At 42.6% G+C, this 16,884-nt stretch overlaps 4 protein-coding genes across 5 annotated transcripts; 2 read left to right on the top strand and 2 right to left on the bottom strand.

The window, feature by feature from the left end:
- Nucleotides 1-665: 665 nt before the first annotated feature.
- Nucleotides 666-3,718, top strand: LOC116203619 (adenylate kinase, chloroplastic). 2 transcript variants are annotated; one of them, XM_031535430.1, is made up of 6 exons: nt 667-1,056; nt 2,216-2,344; nt 2,434-2,568; nt 2,803-2,949; nt 3,179-3,253; nt 3,407-3,718. In XM_031535430.1, exons 1-6 carry the CDS (start codon nt 778-780, stop codon nt 3,509-3,511), a joined length of 870 nt encoding a protein of 289 aa, XP_031391290.1. In that variant the 5' UTR covers nt 667-777; the 3' UTR covers nt 3,512-3,718. The 2 variants fall into 2 exon arrangements, with proteins under 2 accessions (XP_031391291.1, XP_031391290.1); XM_031535431.1 differs by lacking the exon at nt 2,216-2,344 and having other exon boundaries at nt 666-1,056.
- Nucleotides 3,719-3,927: 209 nt separating this feature from the next.
- LOC116203618 (receptor protein-tyrosine kinase CEPR2) lies at nt 3,928-8,958 on the bottom strand. Its single transcript, XM_031535429.1, has 3 exons — nt 8,508-8,958; nt 4,716-7,390; nt 3,928-4,627 (listed from the first exon to the last, which is right to left on the bottom strand). Exons 2-3 carry the CDS (start codon nt 7,333-7,335, stop codon nt 4,257-4,259), a joined length of 2,991 nt encoding a protein of 996 aa, XP_031391289.1. The 5' UTR covers nt 7,336-7,390; nt 8,508-8,958; the 3' UTR covers nt 3,928-4,256.
- Nucleotides 8,959-10,108: 1,150 nt separating this feature from the next.
- On the bottom strand, nt 10,109-12,378 carry LOC116202693 (beta-amyrin 28-monooxygenase-like). Its single transcript, XM_031534297.1, has 4 exons — nt 11,814-12,378; nt 11,142-11,662; nt 10,817-11,004; nt 10,109-10,680 (listed from the first exon to the last, which is right to left on the bottom strand). The coding sequence occupies exons 1-4, from the start codon at nt 12,290-12,292 to the stop codon at nt 10,363-10,365; spliced, it is 1,506 nt and encodes a 501-aa protein (XP_031390157.1). The 5' UTR covers nt 12,293-12,378; the 3' UTR covers nt 10,109-10,362.
- A 1,827-nt stretch (nt 12,379-14,205) lies between these two features.
- Nucleotides 14,206-16,818, top strand: LOC116206118 (putative methylesterase 14, chloroplastic). Its single transcript, XM_031538889.1, has 5 exons — nt 14,206-14,695; nt 15,463-15,702; nt 15,819-15,962; nt 16,124-16,258; nt 16,360-16,818. The coding sequence occupies exons 1-5, from the start codon at nt 14,420-14,422 to the stop codon at nt 16,630-16,632; spliced, it is 1,068 nt and encodes a 355-aa protein (XP_031394749.1). The 5' UTR covers nt 14,206-14,419; the 3' UTR covers nt 16,633-16,818.
- Nucleotides 16,819-16,884: the final 66 nt, after the last annotated feature.

The raw sequence follows: 16,884 nt of genomic DNA, 5'->3' as shown, positions 1-16,884 counted from the left end.
AGGTTTTTGACGAGCGGAAAATGCAAACAAAGCAATGCTCTCAAAGACGGCTTGGCCATTGCTTCTAGTAAGAATAACCTTGCAATGAGAGCAATAAGGGCTAAATATGGAGGCTTTCTGAAATCCCCGATCAGATTAAAAGTTACCAAATTGTTTTGAGCCCATCTAATCATGGTCAGTACAAAAGTTATGATCGGTTGGATGGGTCTAACCCAGCTAACAATGCAACTCTTGGCATGTTGCATCGCCGCCACTTCTGGCCTTTCGCGTCCTATGCTTTCTCTCTTATGTTTTGCTCTTTGCTAAGGTTAAAATTATATACTATCACCAACGTGAGTAGATTTAAGCGGCTCGACACTTATTTCCCTTAAGCAAGGTTTATTATTCGAGTCTCGTGGATAGAAAAAAACCACGCTGTGAGAGTTTTATCCTTAGTGGGCCGACCTGGCTCGAACTGAATTAGTCGGGACAAATGAGCTTTCGGATGCTAGGGTACACAACGAAAATAAAATTATATACTATGGAGTACTTTCCGAGAGGGAGTAAAATGGATAATGGATAAGGAAACTGTTTTCCAGAGCCCAACGCAGCTCAGTATGGGCCCAAGGGGACGGGCCCATTAGGACGAGTCCCCATCGAACTCAACCGTTCCGCTCTTGTCACAAATAGACGCCCCCTCACCGCCAGACACCTCCCCGACCCCCACCACACAGCACCAATCTCCCACCCTCCGCCACCACCACCAACTCCGCTGCCGACAGCTCTCGGCGGAGCGAGATGGCTTGCTCCGCCCACGTGCCCGTTGTAGCACAGCCGAAGCTCCAGCCTCACTCCCCTTCTCCATTTAAGTCCCTCAGCAGGCCTCCCCTCTTTGTCCACTCGCAATTGCCCCACCTATGGGACAATCCTCGCGCCGCGTCCCTCCGCCTCCGCGCGCCGCATGCCTCCCGCTCGAGGCGCGTCGTGGCGTTGGCCAAGCCGGAACCTTTGAGGGTCATGATATCCGGCGCCCCTGCCTCCGGGAAGGGCACCCAGTGTGAGCTCATCACCGAGAAAGTGAGATTTCATTTCTCCGTTTCCTTCTTCTTCTTACCCATTTTAGTACATTTCAGCCTGACTCCGATTCCGGGTTCTGTTCTTCTCGGAAATTGAGTCATTTCAATTTGTTTCGGTTCGTACGAATTCGATAGGAAATGAGTTTTCTTTTCAAGAGTATGGAACTCTAATTGAATACGTTCCAATTTACTGATTGAGTTGTTGGTCTGGTTTATTATTTGATGGAGCAAAGCTCATTGAGAAAATTATTTGAAAAAGTTGTAAGTTGTCGGGTTCTGTTTTTGATTGGTTTCAGTTCTTGTCAGATTGAATTGAACTGATTTCGTTTCATTTCAATACCGGTGCAGTTATTGCATTTTTTTGATGAATTTAAGAGAGTGCCTGAAGTTTTGCTGTATGCGGATGCAGTAGAGCAACTTCTGATTGATTAGTGTGGGTAGTCTTTGAGAAGGAATAAACCATATGGACAAGCAACTTCTGTTTACGAGTTTTATTCAGGCTGAGTCGGTGTCTGTTAGGTAAGGGGAGTGAATGTGTTCACAGTCGACAGAGAAGACGGAGGATTATGAGATTTGGCTCGTGTTACATGGTGATGGTAGTGGAGTCTGCTTAGTTTGGAAATGAGGAAATGTGGTATGGACGGAGGTGCTTGTTAAGGATCCTCGGAGCTATGATTCATGGATGTGTTTTCGGTGAGCGTTTGAGCGACTCTGATGTGAAACTAGCATGACCCTTTAAACTTCTAAGGATATCTGAGGAGTACATTTTTCTGAAACAAGATGTCTATGCACACGTTCTATCAAGAAACCTAATCATGATGAATGAATGTTTGAGTGAACGCTGATATCAAGGTTAGCTATTTGCTTAAAGGAGGATATTTGCCTTTTGACTTATTGCTTTCATCCGTAAAATTTCGTAAGTGACAAAAAATGAGAAAGTTGAAAGTTCTCTTTTCTGTTTCTGCCGGGATTTTTGGCTATATACTTTGTTCAAAATGACGGTTTTTTTAGAGTACTAGTTTTCTTCCATTTTAATTTTTAACCTTTTTGTTGCCAAAATAATGCACCTCGCTGTTTCGACAAGCCATGACATGATCTCGTTCCTGGATCGTCATTGACTAAGCAGCAGATTGAGTTGACTCACCCTCATATATATACAGTATGGTTTGGTTCACATTGCCGCTGGGGATCTCCTGAGGGCAGAAGTGGCTGCTGGGACTGAAAATGGCAGACGGGCTAAGGAATTCATGGAGAAAGGACAGTTGGTACCCAATGAAATAGTTGTAATGGTATAGACATAGTTATATATCTCCTTCTAGTACGTAATGATGGATTATGCTCAATTTAATTCTCGATCTCTCTTTCATTTTATTTATAGATGGTGAAGGAACGGTTACTGCAGCCCGATTCCTTGGAAAATGGCTGGCTCTTGGATGGATATCCTCGGAGCTCATCTCAAGGTATTGCTCTTAGGGAATATGGGATCCAACCTGATCTTTTCATTCTTTTGGAAGTAAGTATCCCTGTCACTGTGTTGCAAGTTAAGTTTTCAGGTTTTCTCCAAATGGTGGACTTAATCTACATATTCTAATTTTCTGGGAATTCCATTGTTGCTGAATTATTATTATTATTATTTTATTTTTAAAAATTTTTAGGGTTGCCCCCTTTTTGTAAATTAGCATGAATCTGAAACGAAATCTCGAGAAAAATTTCTCAGAAGTTTGTAGGACGTCTCTGGTTTTCATAGGTTCCTGAAGAAATTCTGGTGGAAAGAGTTGTGGGACGAAGATTAGATCCTGTTACAGGGAAGATATACCACTTGAAGTATTCTCCTCCAGAGACTGAGGAAATCGCTGCAAGATTGACGCAGAGATTCGATGATACTGAAGAAAAGGTATGTCCTACCGAGAGAATGAACCAAGAAATAGATAGAGCGAAGATTATTTTCTTCACCAAAGTATCTGATGATGAAAAGGTCTGATGTTGGAAGGATCTAACCAGTCTCTCAATGAATAGAATCCATGTTTTTCCGATAAAAATAATTGGTTTCTACATTCATTAGTTGTTATTTCTTATTTCAATCTACACAACTATTCGTTTCCGACTTTGCTCACCTATTGCAGGTGAAATTGCGATTGCGGACTCATCATCAAAATGTAGAGGCTGTGCTTTCGATGTACGAGGACATCACAATTAAGGCATGTAATATTATCTCTCGTTCAATAGAGATGTTAAAGGGGGTCGGGCTAAGCATTTCATTGGTGGGGCTAAGATAAAATGAAGGATGACAATCGTAGTGTCTCGCAAGTTCCTTGAGGACGCACACATTTATTTCATGTATCCGTTTGCAGGTGAATGGAGATGCTTCCAAATGGGATGTCTTTAAGCAAATCGACAATGCTCTCACAGAACTCATTGAGCAGAGGAAAGCCATTCCCGGAACTCTGGTGGCATAGATGACACCATACACTGTCAATGATAATTATACTCGAGCGCCACTTTTAGAAGGCAAAAAAGCATAAAGGAGAAGCCGATGAAGACTTGTAAAATAATTCTTTCTTGTTTTTACATGTATTGATTAAACTGGAGTCGACAGGCTTTGAGAAAAAATGTAAGTATTCATGACTGTCTAATGAAAAAAGTTGCTCTATCTGCACAGCTAATTCCTTTGTTTTGATTCACGCTGGGGAATGAAAACAATGCAAGTCTTAGAAAAACAACTGGTTGATGCTAATCCTGAATTTTTCGAGCGTCATTGACTGAGAAAGGGAACAAGTAATTCGAAGACCCGAGCTAAAGGATAAGGTCAGTCAAGGTTGAGGGAGCTTATGCATTTGCTCATATATTGTGGATAAGAAATCGAAAATGAATGGACAAGAATAGAACAAACTTTCACTTCTTCGTTGTATTCAGACAATCACAAACTGTAAGATCTTACTATATCTCCCCATCTTCTAATGTTTCTTATAAGATACTGTATCTTATACTTATAGAGCAAAAAGTGTACGTATAATTATGAAACCGCAAGACTGTACAATGTATCGTATTATAAAATACCGCTAGCAAGCAATGAAGAGGTGGAGCGTCGGATGCACATAGGCCAGTACAGATTGATCCATTCACATCGTAAGAAGGTCGCTGATTCTCTCGTGAATTCTAGATTACGAGCATCGCCAGCAGATAGGAACTCTCTGACAATGTTCAGACCAAAACCTTCTGATTCTCGTCCGGATCATTACCTGCAGACCTGAGAGTGCATGGCTTGGCATCCATGAGCATCTTCACCACGTCTCTCATGGTGGGCCTGAGAGATGGTAGCTTGGAGGTGCAGAGGAACGCTACTTTTAAAACCTTGATCATGTTGTCCCTGTTTGATTCAGACACCACTTTACCATCGAGGACCCTGAGGACGCTCTTGGGGTCTTTGAGATGAGTGACAGCCCAGTAGACAATGTCCTTTCCGTCCCCGAACTCGTCCTCAATCGGCCTCCTCCCGCTGATTAATTCCAGCAGCACGACTCCAAAACTGTACACGTCGGTCTTCTCACTGACCTCGAGAGTGTAAGCAAGCTCTGCAAAAAGAAGGGTTCAGAAGTTAAATGCATACGATGATAAAATACAAGCTGCATTTGCCTATAGTTACATCTGCATAGAACTCACCGGGAGCTATATAACCGTGTGTCCCAGCAAAACAGCTGAAGTTCTCGTTCCCCTTTGAAGCCGTCCCCACAACCTTGGCGACTCCGAAATCTGCAATCTTTGGCTCATAGTCTTCGTCAAGCAAAATGTTGGTCGACTTTATGTCTCGGTGAATTATTGGTGGCGAGCAGTCATGGTGCAGATAAGCTATCCCCCTGGCGGCCCCAAGCGCAACCTGGTATCTCTTGTACCAATTAAGCTCAGGCAGCTTCCCCTTGACTTGTCCATGAAGTGCCTGAAACAGGTTCCCTTTTGACATGTACTCCAACACCAAGTAACTTGAACTTCCCTTGATCAGACAGGCATAGAGCTTGAGAATGTTCCGGTGCCGGATTTTCCCCAAAGTCTCCATTTCCGTGAGAAAAACCTTGACCCTGTCTTCCTTCCTCAGCTGCTTCACGGCTACCGTGAGATTTTCCCTACTCTTTTTCTTCAACTCAAGGCGGTACACTTTCCCTGTCCCTCCACTCCCAATCAAATTCTTCTCTTCCAAGTTGCATATTTCCTCGGCATCAATTTCCACCCGATGAAAGGATGCAAGTTTCCATTTGATCGGTTCATTTGATTTCTTCTCTTTCCTGATGAAATCACCATTCTCTTGATCGTAGACAGCACCCTCTCTGTGCTTGAAATTCTGATAGCTCATGAACAACAAACCGGCTATAAGCACGAATAACGCTGATATCATGATGCTGAAAAGCACAAGCTTATCTAACAGAACATGATTTTTCTGAGATTGCTTGGTGCTACAGATCAGGATCTGTGAATCGGTCACAAGGGCTTTTGAGCTCAGGTCTATGCAGAGTCCCTCGTTCCCGAGAAATGCCTTTTCTCCGCCCATTGCCAATAGATCAGATGGAATTTCCCCTGAAAGTTTGTTCTTTGACATATCAATTGAACTCAACTTCAGCTTCCTCAGGCTATCCGGGATTGGCCCCATCAATTTATTTCCTGACACATTCAAGGAGTTCAAGGAGCTCATGCTTGAAATTGAACTTGGGATGCTTCCGCTCAGAGAGTTAAAGGCGAGGTTGAGGTCCACCAACTTTGAGCATCCGCTTAGCTCTGATGGAATTGATCCAGAGATTGAGTTCATCTCCAAATGCAAAGACCAGAGCTGTCCCAGATTCCCAATCTCGGATGGTATGCTGCCGGAGAAGTTGTTGTTGTTCAAGTAGAGCCTCTGCAAGTTCCTTAACTGTGAGATCTCCAAAGGCAGCTCCCCTGAAAAATGATTGTTCTGCAACACCAACTGGGCTAAGCTAGTTGAGTTACGAATGCTCGGAGATATCCCTCCAGTGAACTGATTGTTTGCGAAATCAACCATTTTAGCATTCGGCAGGGCCCAAACACCATCTGGAATATTACCGGACAAGTGGTTCTGGTTCAGTCGTAGCCTCCCCAGTGATTTGCAGTCGGAATAAGAATCGGGAAAACTGCCAGAGAAATTGTTCTCTATGGCAAGCAAGAATTGCAGCTTCCTGCTCGCGCACAGAAACCTAGGGAATTCACCAGAAAATTGGTTCTCTGACATGTCGATGCTCTCTAACGGAGAGAACCGCCCGAGGTTTGCCGGAAAATCACCAGAAAACCTGTTCTTATAAATAGACAGTGCCTTAAGGTGGCGCAAATTGCCGAAACCTTCAGGGAGCTCTCCTGAGAAGTCGTTATTGTAACACTCGAAAACAGTCAAGTTCTCGACATTTCCTATTGCTGCTGGTAGTTTTCCATATAACTTATTTACCGATATATCGATTTCCTGCAGAAATGGGAGGCTTGCAAGCTCAGGGGGGATTTCTCCAGTCAAGTTGTTTGCGAAGATCTCGATCTTTTTAAGATTCTGTAACTTCGATATCGACTTTGGGAAGCTCCCAGAGATCCTATTAATCGATAAGTCCAATGTCTCAAGCGAGCTCAACTCAAAAATTTCCTCTGGAATCTCTCCCTTTAAATGGGAATCGCCCAGATGGAGCCAAGTCAGATTCTTCAAATTTCCAAGGCCTGCCGGAATTTCTCCCTCGTCGTAGTCATTATCCCCGATAACCAGAGACACCAACCCCGTCAAACTCCCGACCCATTGGGGGAATTCTCCGGTGTAGAAATTTGCTGATAAATCGAGAACTTGCAAGCTCCGGAGCCCTGATAGGTCCGGAATTTTGCCAACCATCTGATTCCCTGTTAAGTTCAGGAAGCGCAGGTTGCTGCAGTTGGCGAGCAGAGGAGGAATCTTCCCGGTGATGAAGTTATAGGCAAGGGAGAGTGAAGTCAAGCTACTGAGCTTGGAAATGGAGGGGGATATATGTCCCGAGAGGGACGTGTTCTCCAGGGAAATCTCGAGAACGCTCCCCGTGCTCACGTCACAGGTGATTCCTAGGAACCTGCAAGGAGACCCCGAACCCTGCTTCCACGACTCCAGGGCATTCATGGGGTCCTTGAGGAGGCGCTTGAACTCGAGCAGGGCTTCGGTCTCGACGGCCTGGGAGGCGATCACCGGGAGAAAGGAGTGCAAGATCAAAACGGTGATGCACAAGAGCGTGAACCGGGCCATTTTGGGAAGAATGCCAAGGGACAGAACGCTCATATCACAAGGTGAGGCCAGAGAGACTCATCGACACCACCACCTCCATGGAAGGAAACTGAAGGAAAAACATGCACAGCACCGAAAACATTATGCTATGATGAAGTCTGTCAGACACAGAACATTATAGTATAAGACATGCGCACATTGGGACCGAATATTATTATAGTATCGATCGAACTAATGCGAAATAAAGTAAGTGAGAAGCTGTTAAGTTAGATGAACAAATGTGACAGTGACATGGTGAGGGAATGGAAGGGAAGAGCAAGTCAATTCTTTCGCAAGCTGTGGATCATTTCATTAATGACAAAGATGATTTTACCCTGAAGAAGAAATTGTACTTTGAAGACACTCATGCTGTTATTGTTATACCCTTCAATCTGCCTCTTCACTCCAAGGCATCCCACTCGTAGAATTACAGAAACAGGGCTGTCCGGTCTCGACGTATATACAAGATCTCTCTGTTCTGGTGTACGCGAGGGACGCCCGGAGGTCGGGATGTTGATGGTATTGGCTACTTGTTCCCTATCTACTTGACGGGAAATTTGGGTCCGGGGTGTTTGTTTAGTAGGTTTTGCTGGGTACACGTGAGGTCAGTGAAATAATAAATTATGGGCAATAATTGTTAAAAATATGATTCTGGGGAATGGTCCACTCGAAATGGAACCACTTTTCAAAAGAACACTTTATTAACAGAAACCAGTTTCCAAAATTTGTTTTTCTTTCTGAATTTTTCTATTGGGGAATCTCTATGCACAATCAAATCCAACCTAACGCCACCAAATATCCAATATTTTTAATTGCAGAAAACTATACAGATAGCATCATTATTGAGTGTGTGCAAAGCATGAAACAGGGACCCCTGCATGGCAGTACAAGTAAAGGCAAGGCAAAGCATAATCCTTATCTTGAAAACATGGAGTGATTCTTTCTTTTCTTTTCTTTTTATAAATTTAATGGCCTATCAACAACAATGAAGAATGAAACCAAAAAAAAAAATGTCTGAGTTAGATATCAAGAAATGAATGCTAAACAAAAGGAGGAAACCGGAAGCCGAAACTATTTTCCGTTCATTATCGAATGGTGCTGCTCGGGAACTAGCCTCATCCTATATGTTCAATTCCACCTTATCTTAGCGCTAGAGATGTATATCAGTCAAGAGGGCAGAGACAGACCTTAGTTGATGATGTTTCTCGTTGTCTTGCAACCTTCGAACAGAACGATATCGTTGAGAGCAAGCTCCTAATAAACCATCACAAGACCGGTGGAGGAGACCCAGAAGAAGGGATGACCGTGCAGGATGAAGGAATGAGTGAATGAAGTTCAAATAGTTGGACAGGGACATGGAAGAGAAGTCGAATTATCGAGAAGAAGAAGAAGAAGAAGACAAGAGTATCTATTGGGATAGAAGACAGACAGGAGGAATTATTCATATATGTCTGCATAGGGAAATGAAATGATGCGGGGGAGTGCACTGACAGGGAACGGAGTGGGAAGTGGCAGTGGCAGTGGGATCAATCCATACACCATTATTAAAGTGGGAATTGAGTGAAGGGAGGATTTCGACTAATTTTCTTGTCCGATCACAGTACACGCGATTCATCTATGCGGTCGACTTATCCGGTTTTCGGAGCAACATTCACCGATCAGTCGATCCGTCTTATGTTGTACTGAGAGGGCTCATACGAAAAGCAGAGCGCCCGAATTTAGTACTGGCCCTCTCGACTGTAAATCTGATTCGAACTTCTTTGATAAAATATAATTTTGCACTTATGCAAATTGAAATTAATTTCTGACGTTCCTTTGACATTGATTGATCACAGGAAAACTAGGATTGACCATTCAATCTCGTTGGGGAATAGAGACAAATTCTGGCGATTAAAAAGTTTATGGCATTTGACGGCCAAGGAAGTGCCGAAAAGCAGATTGAGCCTTTCCGTTGTCTGAGCTTGGAAACATATACCGGAAGAGTCGTGTAATGTCAAAATGCCCAGAGACAATGACCGTTCACTTTCCTTTTTTCCACCTCTCGGTTAAATCTTATCCTAACGTATTCATGTCGGGTCAGGTTTAACTCGAAGCCGAGTCATCTGATTAACTCTGACTGCATTGCCATATTGTTAAGATCTGGAAGCTCAATGAGAAGTGTTACAGATTATATACAACAGTTTTACTCATATAGTGATGATATTGAAACTGAACTCGTTCATATCGAATCAAGTGAATCAGCCTGCAATCCGTGTACTATAGATTTACGCTTCGCTCCTCGGTTATGTATCAGAACTGCAGACTTATCTCCTATATCAGATACGAATAACCGGAGTATGCACGTAACGTGCTGTAAAGTACAAGACAAGAAAGAATGTTAAGTTGCGATTAATGCATGAAAATGTCCACATTCTTTGGAATTGGTCCCCAGATGTAGAAAACAGTTGGCGCAAAACATGCCAAGGCATTTGTCATGTTTGATCTCTCATAATCCAATTCCTTTGGGTAGCTTAGGAATCTCACTCACTGCAAAGCACGCGTGCACAGTGCTTTCAATCCTCTTATGGGAAAGTGATGTCTTCCCACACTGTTGTGTGGTTTTCGACATTTCCCGAGTTAGTCGAAATTCCTCAGAAAGAGAAAGAAAAACTCCTTTTTGTACTTATCTCTTTTTTAAAATTCTTCGAAACACGTTTGATTAAGACAGAAGATTCTCTATTGAAATAATATCCGATCCTTTTAAGAAATCATTCATTATGTTTGTATTCATCGCTTCAAACTCGTAATAATTTAAGGTAAACTTAGAATATATTCAAATCGCAAAATAACTTACGAAAACACAGACATAACCGGCTATTACACGAGTTCTACTTTCGATTATTCACGAAAAAACATGTTAAAATTAATTTGATGATGCTGAATATATATTTAAAATAGTCACTCCTATCTGTTGGGGGAGCGTGACAATTTCCCCAAAGCCATGGGACGCCTTTGTGAAATCGACGAAGTGCAGGGGCATTGGTGCAATTTTTCCAGAAATGATCAATCCGGGTATGTTTTGATTTCCTGATGAGGCTTGAGGCGGACTGGGAGGCCCTTCTCAGGGATGGGAGATGGATTATAAGCTATCTTCTCATTAGGGAAGAGGCTCTCCCATCTGAATCTCATCACCAGATTATGGATGAAGACTAAAATCTCGAGCCGCGCATATTCCTTCCCCGGGCACATCCGAGGCCCGCCACCAAACGGCACGAAGGTGTATGGTGTGGGTCCATTTCCTTCAAATCTTGATGGGTCGAACTTCTCTGGGTCCGGGAAGTACTGGGGATTCTTGTGTGTTGTGTTCGCTGTCCAATATGTCTACGGCAGAATTAGCAAACATTAGGAACCGGTTATTGTATTCCGAATTCTTACAACGCAATTCGGATCAAAGCTAGGAAAGAAATTACCGAAAATAATGGAATGCCGAAGATTAGAATGTGAATTTTTGGTATACCTTCTGTCCCTTAGGGATGTCGAACCCAGCATAAGTGAAGTCCGTGATGGCCTCTCGGAAGGCGCCCTGGGCGGGGGGTGCCAGCCTCATCGCCTCGCACGCCACGTTCCAGGTGTACTTCATCTTCTGTACGTCATTCCAGTTCAACAGCTTGTCTCCTCCCTTGGACTTGTAAATCTCGATTTGCTCTGTTTGTCAAATTGCAAAATTGGATTCAAGAAATGTTTCATCAGGCTCTAATGATCAGACAACCGTGTAATGAGTTCCACAGCATTGCCACAACCTAGTCGATTGACAGTATGTATATTAAACAGTTGTTAGTCACCTTTGAAGACCTCTTCGTATATGTCGGGGAATTTTGAGAGATAATGCACGACGAAGGTGATGGCCGTACTAGTAGTGTCGTGGCTAGCTATGAAGAAGCCAACAATCTTATTGGCTATGTTCATCTCAATCTCCATGTCCATCTCTTTCTCATCGTTGTAACTTTGGGCCAGCAGCATGCTCTCCAACAAGTCCTTGCTAACCTTATTGCTAGTGCCATCCTCTCTGTTCTCCGAGCGACTGGCAAGGATCTCCAACTTCCTTCGCCTTATGATCTTCATGAGCTCCTCCCGGATCACCTTCCCAGCCTTGATGGCCCTGCGGAAGGTTGTGCCAGGCAAGTCTATTGGCACCGACATGAGGCCCTCTGTGACCAGGGCGAAGGGCCGGGAGAACTGCTCGACCTCCTCAGGGTCATCGATGCTCATGAATAGCCGACAGGCAAGAGCAAAAGTGTACTTCTTTGACAGGGGGAAGACCTTGACTTCCTCGAATGGTGACCATTCCTTTTGCAAGTGCTCCCTGTTAATAACATTTCATTCCATTCCATTCTCTGCCGGTTATCATTGGAAACATATTCTTGGATGATATTTATGACATTCATTATTGAACGACAAAAATAAATCTAATACTACATGTCTATATATAATATACGTTGATCATCAGCATTCACCTCGCCATAGAGTCCATGATGGGGATATAGTGTTGCAGACTCTCCGGCTTGAGAAACTCAGGAAGGAAGCTCCGGAACTTGGTCGATTCTTCCCCGCTGGACCTATTATTAGCAGCAGAAGGGAACATGAGTGCCTTGCTCATTGACTGTGGCCACCATGAGGTGACGTACTTGTTCTGACCAGAGAACAGGAACTTGTTGCCCGATGCGCCACAGAACACCACCAGGCTTTCCCCAAGAAGGGAGGTCCGGAAGATATCCGGCGAGTACTTCCTCATCCGTTCAGATATGAAACCCTCTGGCTTCCCCTTCCTGGCAGCCATGACGTACTCCAGGGTCTCCCCGATCACGGGCAAGCCATTTCGCCCTGGGGGAAGGTTATTGTTCGATCTCGGGTTTTTTGGAAAGAGGAAGAAGAGGGTGTAAAGAGAGGTGCAGAGGATTGCAAGTGAGAGTGCACATAGGTAGAATAGCTCCATGTTGTGGTTTCTATACTAATTATGTTTGCATGAGCAACATAGCAAATCTGATTTGGATATTTATAAGCACCAATCGAGGGGCCAATTTTTGTACACCAGAAGCAAATGTCAATTGTATATGTCAATTTTGAGAATCTTTTTGTCAACCTTGTCGAAAGAATCTCTTGGCAATCATCGCTTTAATCTCAATCCAGATACCAAACATATTGGGACAATATGGGATTCCTGCACAGTAGCTCCACATGTATATCTTCGGTGAGATTACGGGGTGTCTTATCTCAGTTTATTAATGGAGATTGATTTGCATTTGGGCATTAGCTTGACAATAGTTATTGAAAGGTAAACTAATGCATTCTCATGGTTAATAGGAAAACATGGATATTTTGATCATAAACCAATAAACATGAGAAACAACAGCTATGTTATCCACTTGCATGAGATCATAGTAATTATCTCCCAACTCATATTCGTGCAAACAACTATTTTACCTGATTGTAACTTTTGATGCCAAATATATTTTGGTTTTGTGAAAGTTATTCCGAGGGCAGACTCGGATAGACACTATTTGGATCGAAGTAACAAAACTCCTACGTAGATAAAACAGTCCCGATTATTCAGGTTATTCCTCTCTAGTATTTGTGCTGTTTTTTGTTTTGTTCTTTTTTTATTTTTTTATTTATAGGTTTATGCTGTTTTTTGTTATTGCCACAGAAAGGACAGTTAGCCGCCCGGTTGATGAAGAAATCAATTCCAAAAGCACTGTTATAAGATTCTCGTCTTTGGTGGATTTATGTCCTAATGCACATGAATGTTTGAATTAATAAAATCCATATTAATAGATAGCTAGTTTATATACGTTTAAGAAGAAAAATCAATCTGAATTTTCGACACGACAAATATTAACATGGCTGGAAGTAATGATACGATAAGCATTATCATTATTGTGACTTGTGTATACATTATTTTGATTTACCTTTTTTGTGAGTATATATATATATTTATATATATAGTCACGTTTATTCCAATCTTGGGTCTAGTGAAATTATACATGGGATATATTTCATCGGTCCAGAGTAAATAAGACGTGACGTAATCATATCGTGTTTGCTACGCTATCTGAAACACTAAACAAGATGCTGTAGTTTTGCATATGTGGGATAAACGAAGCTGCTGGCCTTGGCTAATTTAGTGTTTTCTAAGCATATACAGGAGGAAGAATGGTAGCTGTCATGTACCAAGAAAACAATAAATAAAAAGTACATAGGACCAATTATAAATTTGTTGCTATTAATATCGCAACTATATAATATGTAGACTACATTTCAAACTTGATATGGTGGGTTGTGTGTCGGGAGACTTTTATGGCTTAAGTTGAAAATTTTGAAAGCGATCGCATTAAATCAATGGCTACCTAAATTGGTTGAGGATAATATTAGAAAAAAAGATGAAAAGAAGGAAAAAGAAATCGAGATCTCATGTCAATATTCTAATTACAAAGAGGTTTATGAAGCTAACACGTTAACAAAGGTCAGGTCTACGAGAGTTAAAATGATGAAATCAAATCTGAAATTTCTTCATTTCAACCAAGAATTACGTTATTTTTTTTATTTAAAATTATTTTTTTCCTTTAATCTAAAATTTTCGCTTTTTGTCCAATGGTATCTAAAATTGTCTTTTAATATGATTTAAGTTGCGATATACTAATTAAAACTTAATTAGTCCATTCGAGTGGAAAACTTGCCATTGCCAAAGTTACGATGAAGTATCCATGCATTGTCACAAAATGTCAAGCCCTTAATCACTCTGATACAATACAACACGGGAAATCACTCTAATGTTTAGTCGTGCCGAGCGACGGGATAAAATCATCGAAGAATTTACCTCAATAATCCGAGCCGCATAATGTTCACATGGGCCAAAGACCGCAATTAATGAGTGAGCAAGTACTGGTTGCTGTGAACAAAATCTTAATTAATTAAATCTAAACCCAAAAAAGAAAAGGAAAAAATATCGTCTCCTTCATTACATCGCACGAACTTCCACGCCACCGAAGAAGCTCCATTTTCCGGCGAAGCTCTGCGAATTTTCCGTCCGACGAAGCTCCGGTGGCTGGGTTGTGGAAGAACTATGGGAAACCGCTTCATATGCATGACGAAGAAGGATCCCAAGGAGGTCACTGGATCGAGGAGCAAGCGGATGGGCAGCCGCTCCCAGAGGAAGCTGCTAGTCGACGAGGAGCTGCTCCACCGCCAGGCCCTGTCCATGGCGCTCCAACAGTCCCAGAGGTTCGAAGGGTCCATGTCCCGGCACTTCAACGGCGGCAACACCAGCTCCCGCTTCAACGGTGGCAACACCAGCTCCCGCCGCCGCAATCTCTCCGATCCCTTCTCCAATGGAAAGCAGGTCCCTTTCTCCCAGTACCTTGCTAGCTCGCCCTAGTCCTAGCTTAGGTTTCGCGAGCTGCGGCTCCGATGATTGGATCTGACTTTGAGTGGAATTCTGGGTCTGTGTTAAGATCTGGAGCTATGGTCAGCAGCTAGTCAATTATGCATGATTGCTTCATCGTTGAAGCTCCATCAGTAAAGGGAAAAGCTTTGGCTTTGATTTTTTAGGATTTCTTTTTCGGAAGTTCGAAAAGTTGAATCCTTTATGAGGGCCATGATTGATTCGCCTTAGCTTTATCCTCAGTGCTGCATTTTTATATTGATTTCTCCAGCTTTTGCTTTTCTTTGGATTATGTCTCTTCGCTTCGAAGGCTTCGACTGATTGCTGCACTTGCAGGGCTGCTACAGTACTGACATGGAAGACTTTTTTTTTTTTCTTTCCAGAGAATGATTCTTGAGTTGTGTTTTTAATCATTTCTGCATGTTGGATTCTGTATGTGTTGGAGTCCCATAGATTGCATTCAATTAGAAACATGCCCTTAATCATTATCCATTATTGCAATTTCCCGAGTTATTACACCGCAACTTCTACGGAAATCAATGTCAATCCTCTTTTTCATCATAGATCCTTGATTAGTTTGCCAAGCATAGTGCTTGATCACGAGAAAGCATAGGTGTCACTCTCATGTTGTTTTAGGTCATGGCAAAGTCATAGCGGTTCAAAATTGTCCGACTTTTCTGGTGGGTTTTGATCCGTTCTTAGTTAGTGTATCTGTTGCTGTGCAGTTATCAGAATTCCTGGAGAGCCTCAAGTGTAAGAAAATCGTCTTGATACATGGAGAAGGATTTGGAGCTTGGTGTTGGTATAAATCAATTGCTCTTCTAGAGGAAGCTGGGTTGGTTCCGACTGCCCTTGATCTCACGGGATCTGGTATTGATATCACAGACACAAACTGTGTCACTACACTAGCGGAATATTCAAAGCCATTGATAGACTATCTTCAAAACCTTCCCGAGGATGAAAAGGTTTGGAGATGTGCCGATTTTCTAGATTTTATTTCATAATAGATCTGGTTTCAATTTTCTTTCCTTCATATGTCTCTGAAATTACTAGCTCGTGTGGTTACTTTATCGTTGCACAGGTTATTTTGGTTGGTCATAGTGTTGGGGGTGCATGTGTTTCTTATGCTATGGAGCAATATCCTGAAAAAATCGCAAAGGCAATTTTCCTTTGTGCAACAATGGTGTCTAATTGCCAGAGGCCTTTTGATGTGTTCGCTGAAGAGGTAGGCGGTCTTCTCATTATGTTTCTGATAGGAATCCATCCGTACGCTGTATTTCACTTTCTGGGCAGCATGATCCATCCTGTTCTAGAGTGTTTTTCTCATAAACTCAATTATATTGGCTTAGGTTCGGCATAGTTTTGTAATAGGTTGCTCTGTTGCAGCTTGGCTCCGCGGAACATTTTATGCAGGAATCTAAGTGCTTAATTCATGGAAACGGAAAGGATAAGCCGCCCACAGGCTTCATGTTTGATAAACAACAGATGAAGGGATTATACTTCCATCAATCACCTGCCAAGGTACACTGTTCATTCTCGACATCTCAATAGTTTGGCTTCAAGGCAAACTCTTACTAGTCAAATTTCTTAGTCATAATCAACTTTTCTCTCTCTTCATTCAGGATGTTGCTTTGGCTATGGTTTCGATGAGACCGATCCCACTAGGACCCATCATGGAGAAGCTCTCCTTGTCCCCGGAGAAATACGGAACTTGTCGCCGCTTCTACATTCAGACCCTAGATGATCACGCACTCTCTCCTGATGTCCAAGAGAAGCTAGTCCGAGAAAACCCGCCTGAAGGTGTGTTCAAGATCAAGGGCAGCGACCATAGCCCCTTCTTCTCGAAACCGCAGTCGCTTCACAAGATCTTGGTAGAGATTGCTCAAATCTCGTAGGTAAAGAAACGGGTTCTCGAAAGAGTATGGTGATTCTTTTATATAATTTTCATTGTGACCATAGGAGGGAAGGTAGTTACACTTCGATTCAGTTGCATTGCTGTACCTTGGAGAAATCCCTGTGAATGTAAACCTACCTTGAGGAAAGATTACACGTCCATTAATTAATCAATTCTCTCTCTCCCTCCTCTTTATAAGTTTTTCCTTCTTGGCGGCAACTATAGTCCGGACACCTCAATCAGTCGAAATCCT

The sequence above is a fragment of the Punica granatum genome, chromosome 4, assembly GCF_007655135.1.
Source record: "Punica granatum isolate Tunisia-2019 chromosome 4, ASM765513v2, whole genome shotgun sequence".
Lineage (NCBI taxonomy): Eukaryota > Viridiplantae > Streptophyta > Magnoliopsida > Myrtales > Lythraceae > Punica > Punica granatum.
This window is presented reverse-complemented; position numbering and strand designations above follow the sequence as displayed.

Coding starts and splice junctions, on each gene's coding strand:
- LOC116203619 (XM_031535430.1), top strand. CDS start 778: ATGGCTTGCTCCGCCCACGTGCCCGTTGTAGCACAGCCGAAGCTCCAG. Junction 2,569..2,802: donor ATCTTTTCATTCTTTTGGAA/GTAAGTATCCCT, acceptor TGGTTTTCATAG/GTTCCTGAAGAAATTCTGGT. Junction 2,950..3,178: donor TCGATGATACTGAAGAAAAG/GTATGTCCTACC, acceptor CACCTATTGCAG/GTGAAATTGCGATTGCGGAC.
- LOC116202693 (XM_031534297.1), bottom strand. CDS start 12,292: ATGGAGCTATTCTACCTATGTGCACTCTCACTTGCAATCCTCTGCACC. Junction 11,663..11,813: donor ATCATGGACTCTATGGCGAG/GTGAATGCTGAT, acceptor TGTTATTAACAG/GGAGCACTTGCAAAAGGAAT. Junction 11,005..11,141: donor ATACGAAGAGGTCTTCAAAG/GTGACTAACAAC, acceptor TTTGACAAACAG/AGCAAATCGAGATTTACAAG.
- LOC116206118 (XM_031538889.1), top strand. CDS start 14,420: ATGGGAAACCGCTTCATATGCATGACGAAGAAGGATCCCAAGGAGGTC. Junction 15,703..15,818: donor ACCTTCCCGAGGATGAAAAG/GTTTGGAGATGT, acceptor ATCGTTGCACAG/GTTATTTTGGTTGGTCATAG. Junction 16,259..16,359: donor TCCATCAATCACCTGCCAAG/GTACACTGTTCA, acceptor CTCTTCATTCAG/GATGTTGCTTTGGCTATGGT.
- LOC116203618 (XM_031535429.1), bottom strand. CDS start 7,335: ATGAGCGTTCTGTCCCTTGGCATTCTTCCCAAAATGGCCCGGTTCACG. Junction 4,628..4,715: donor ACACGGTTATATAGCTCCCG/GTGAGTTCTATG, acceptor TTCTTTTTGCAG/AGCTTGCTTACACTCTCGAG.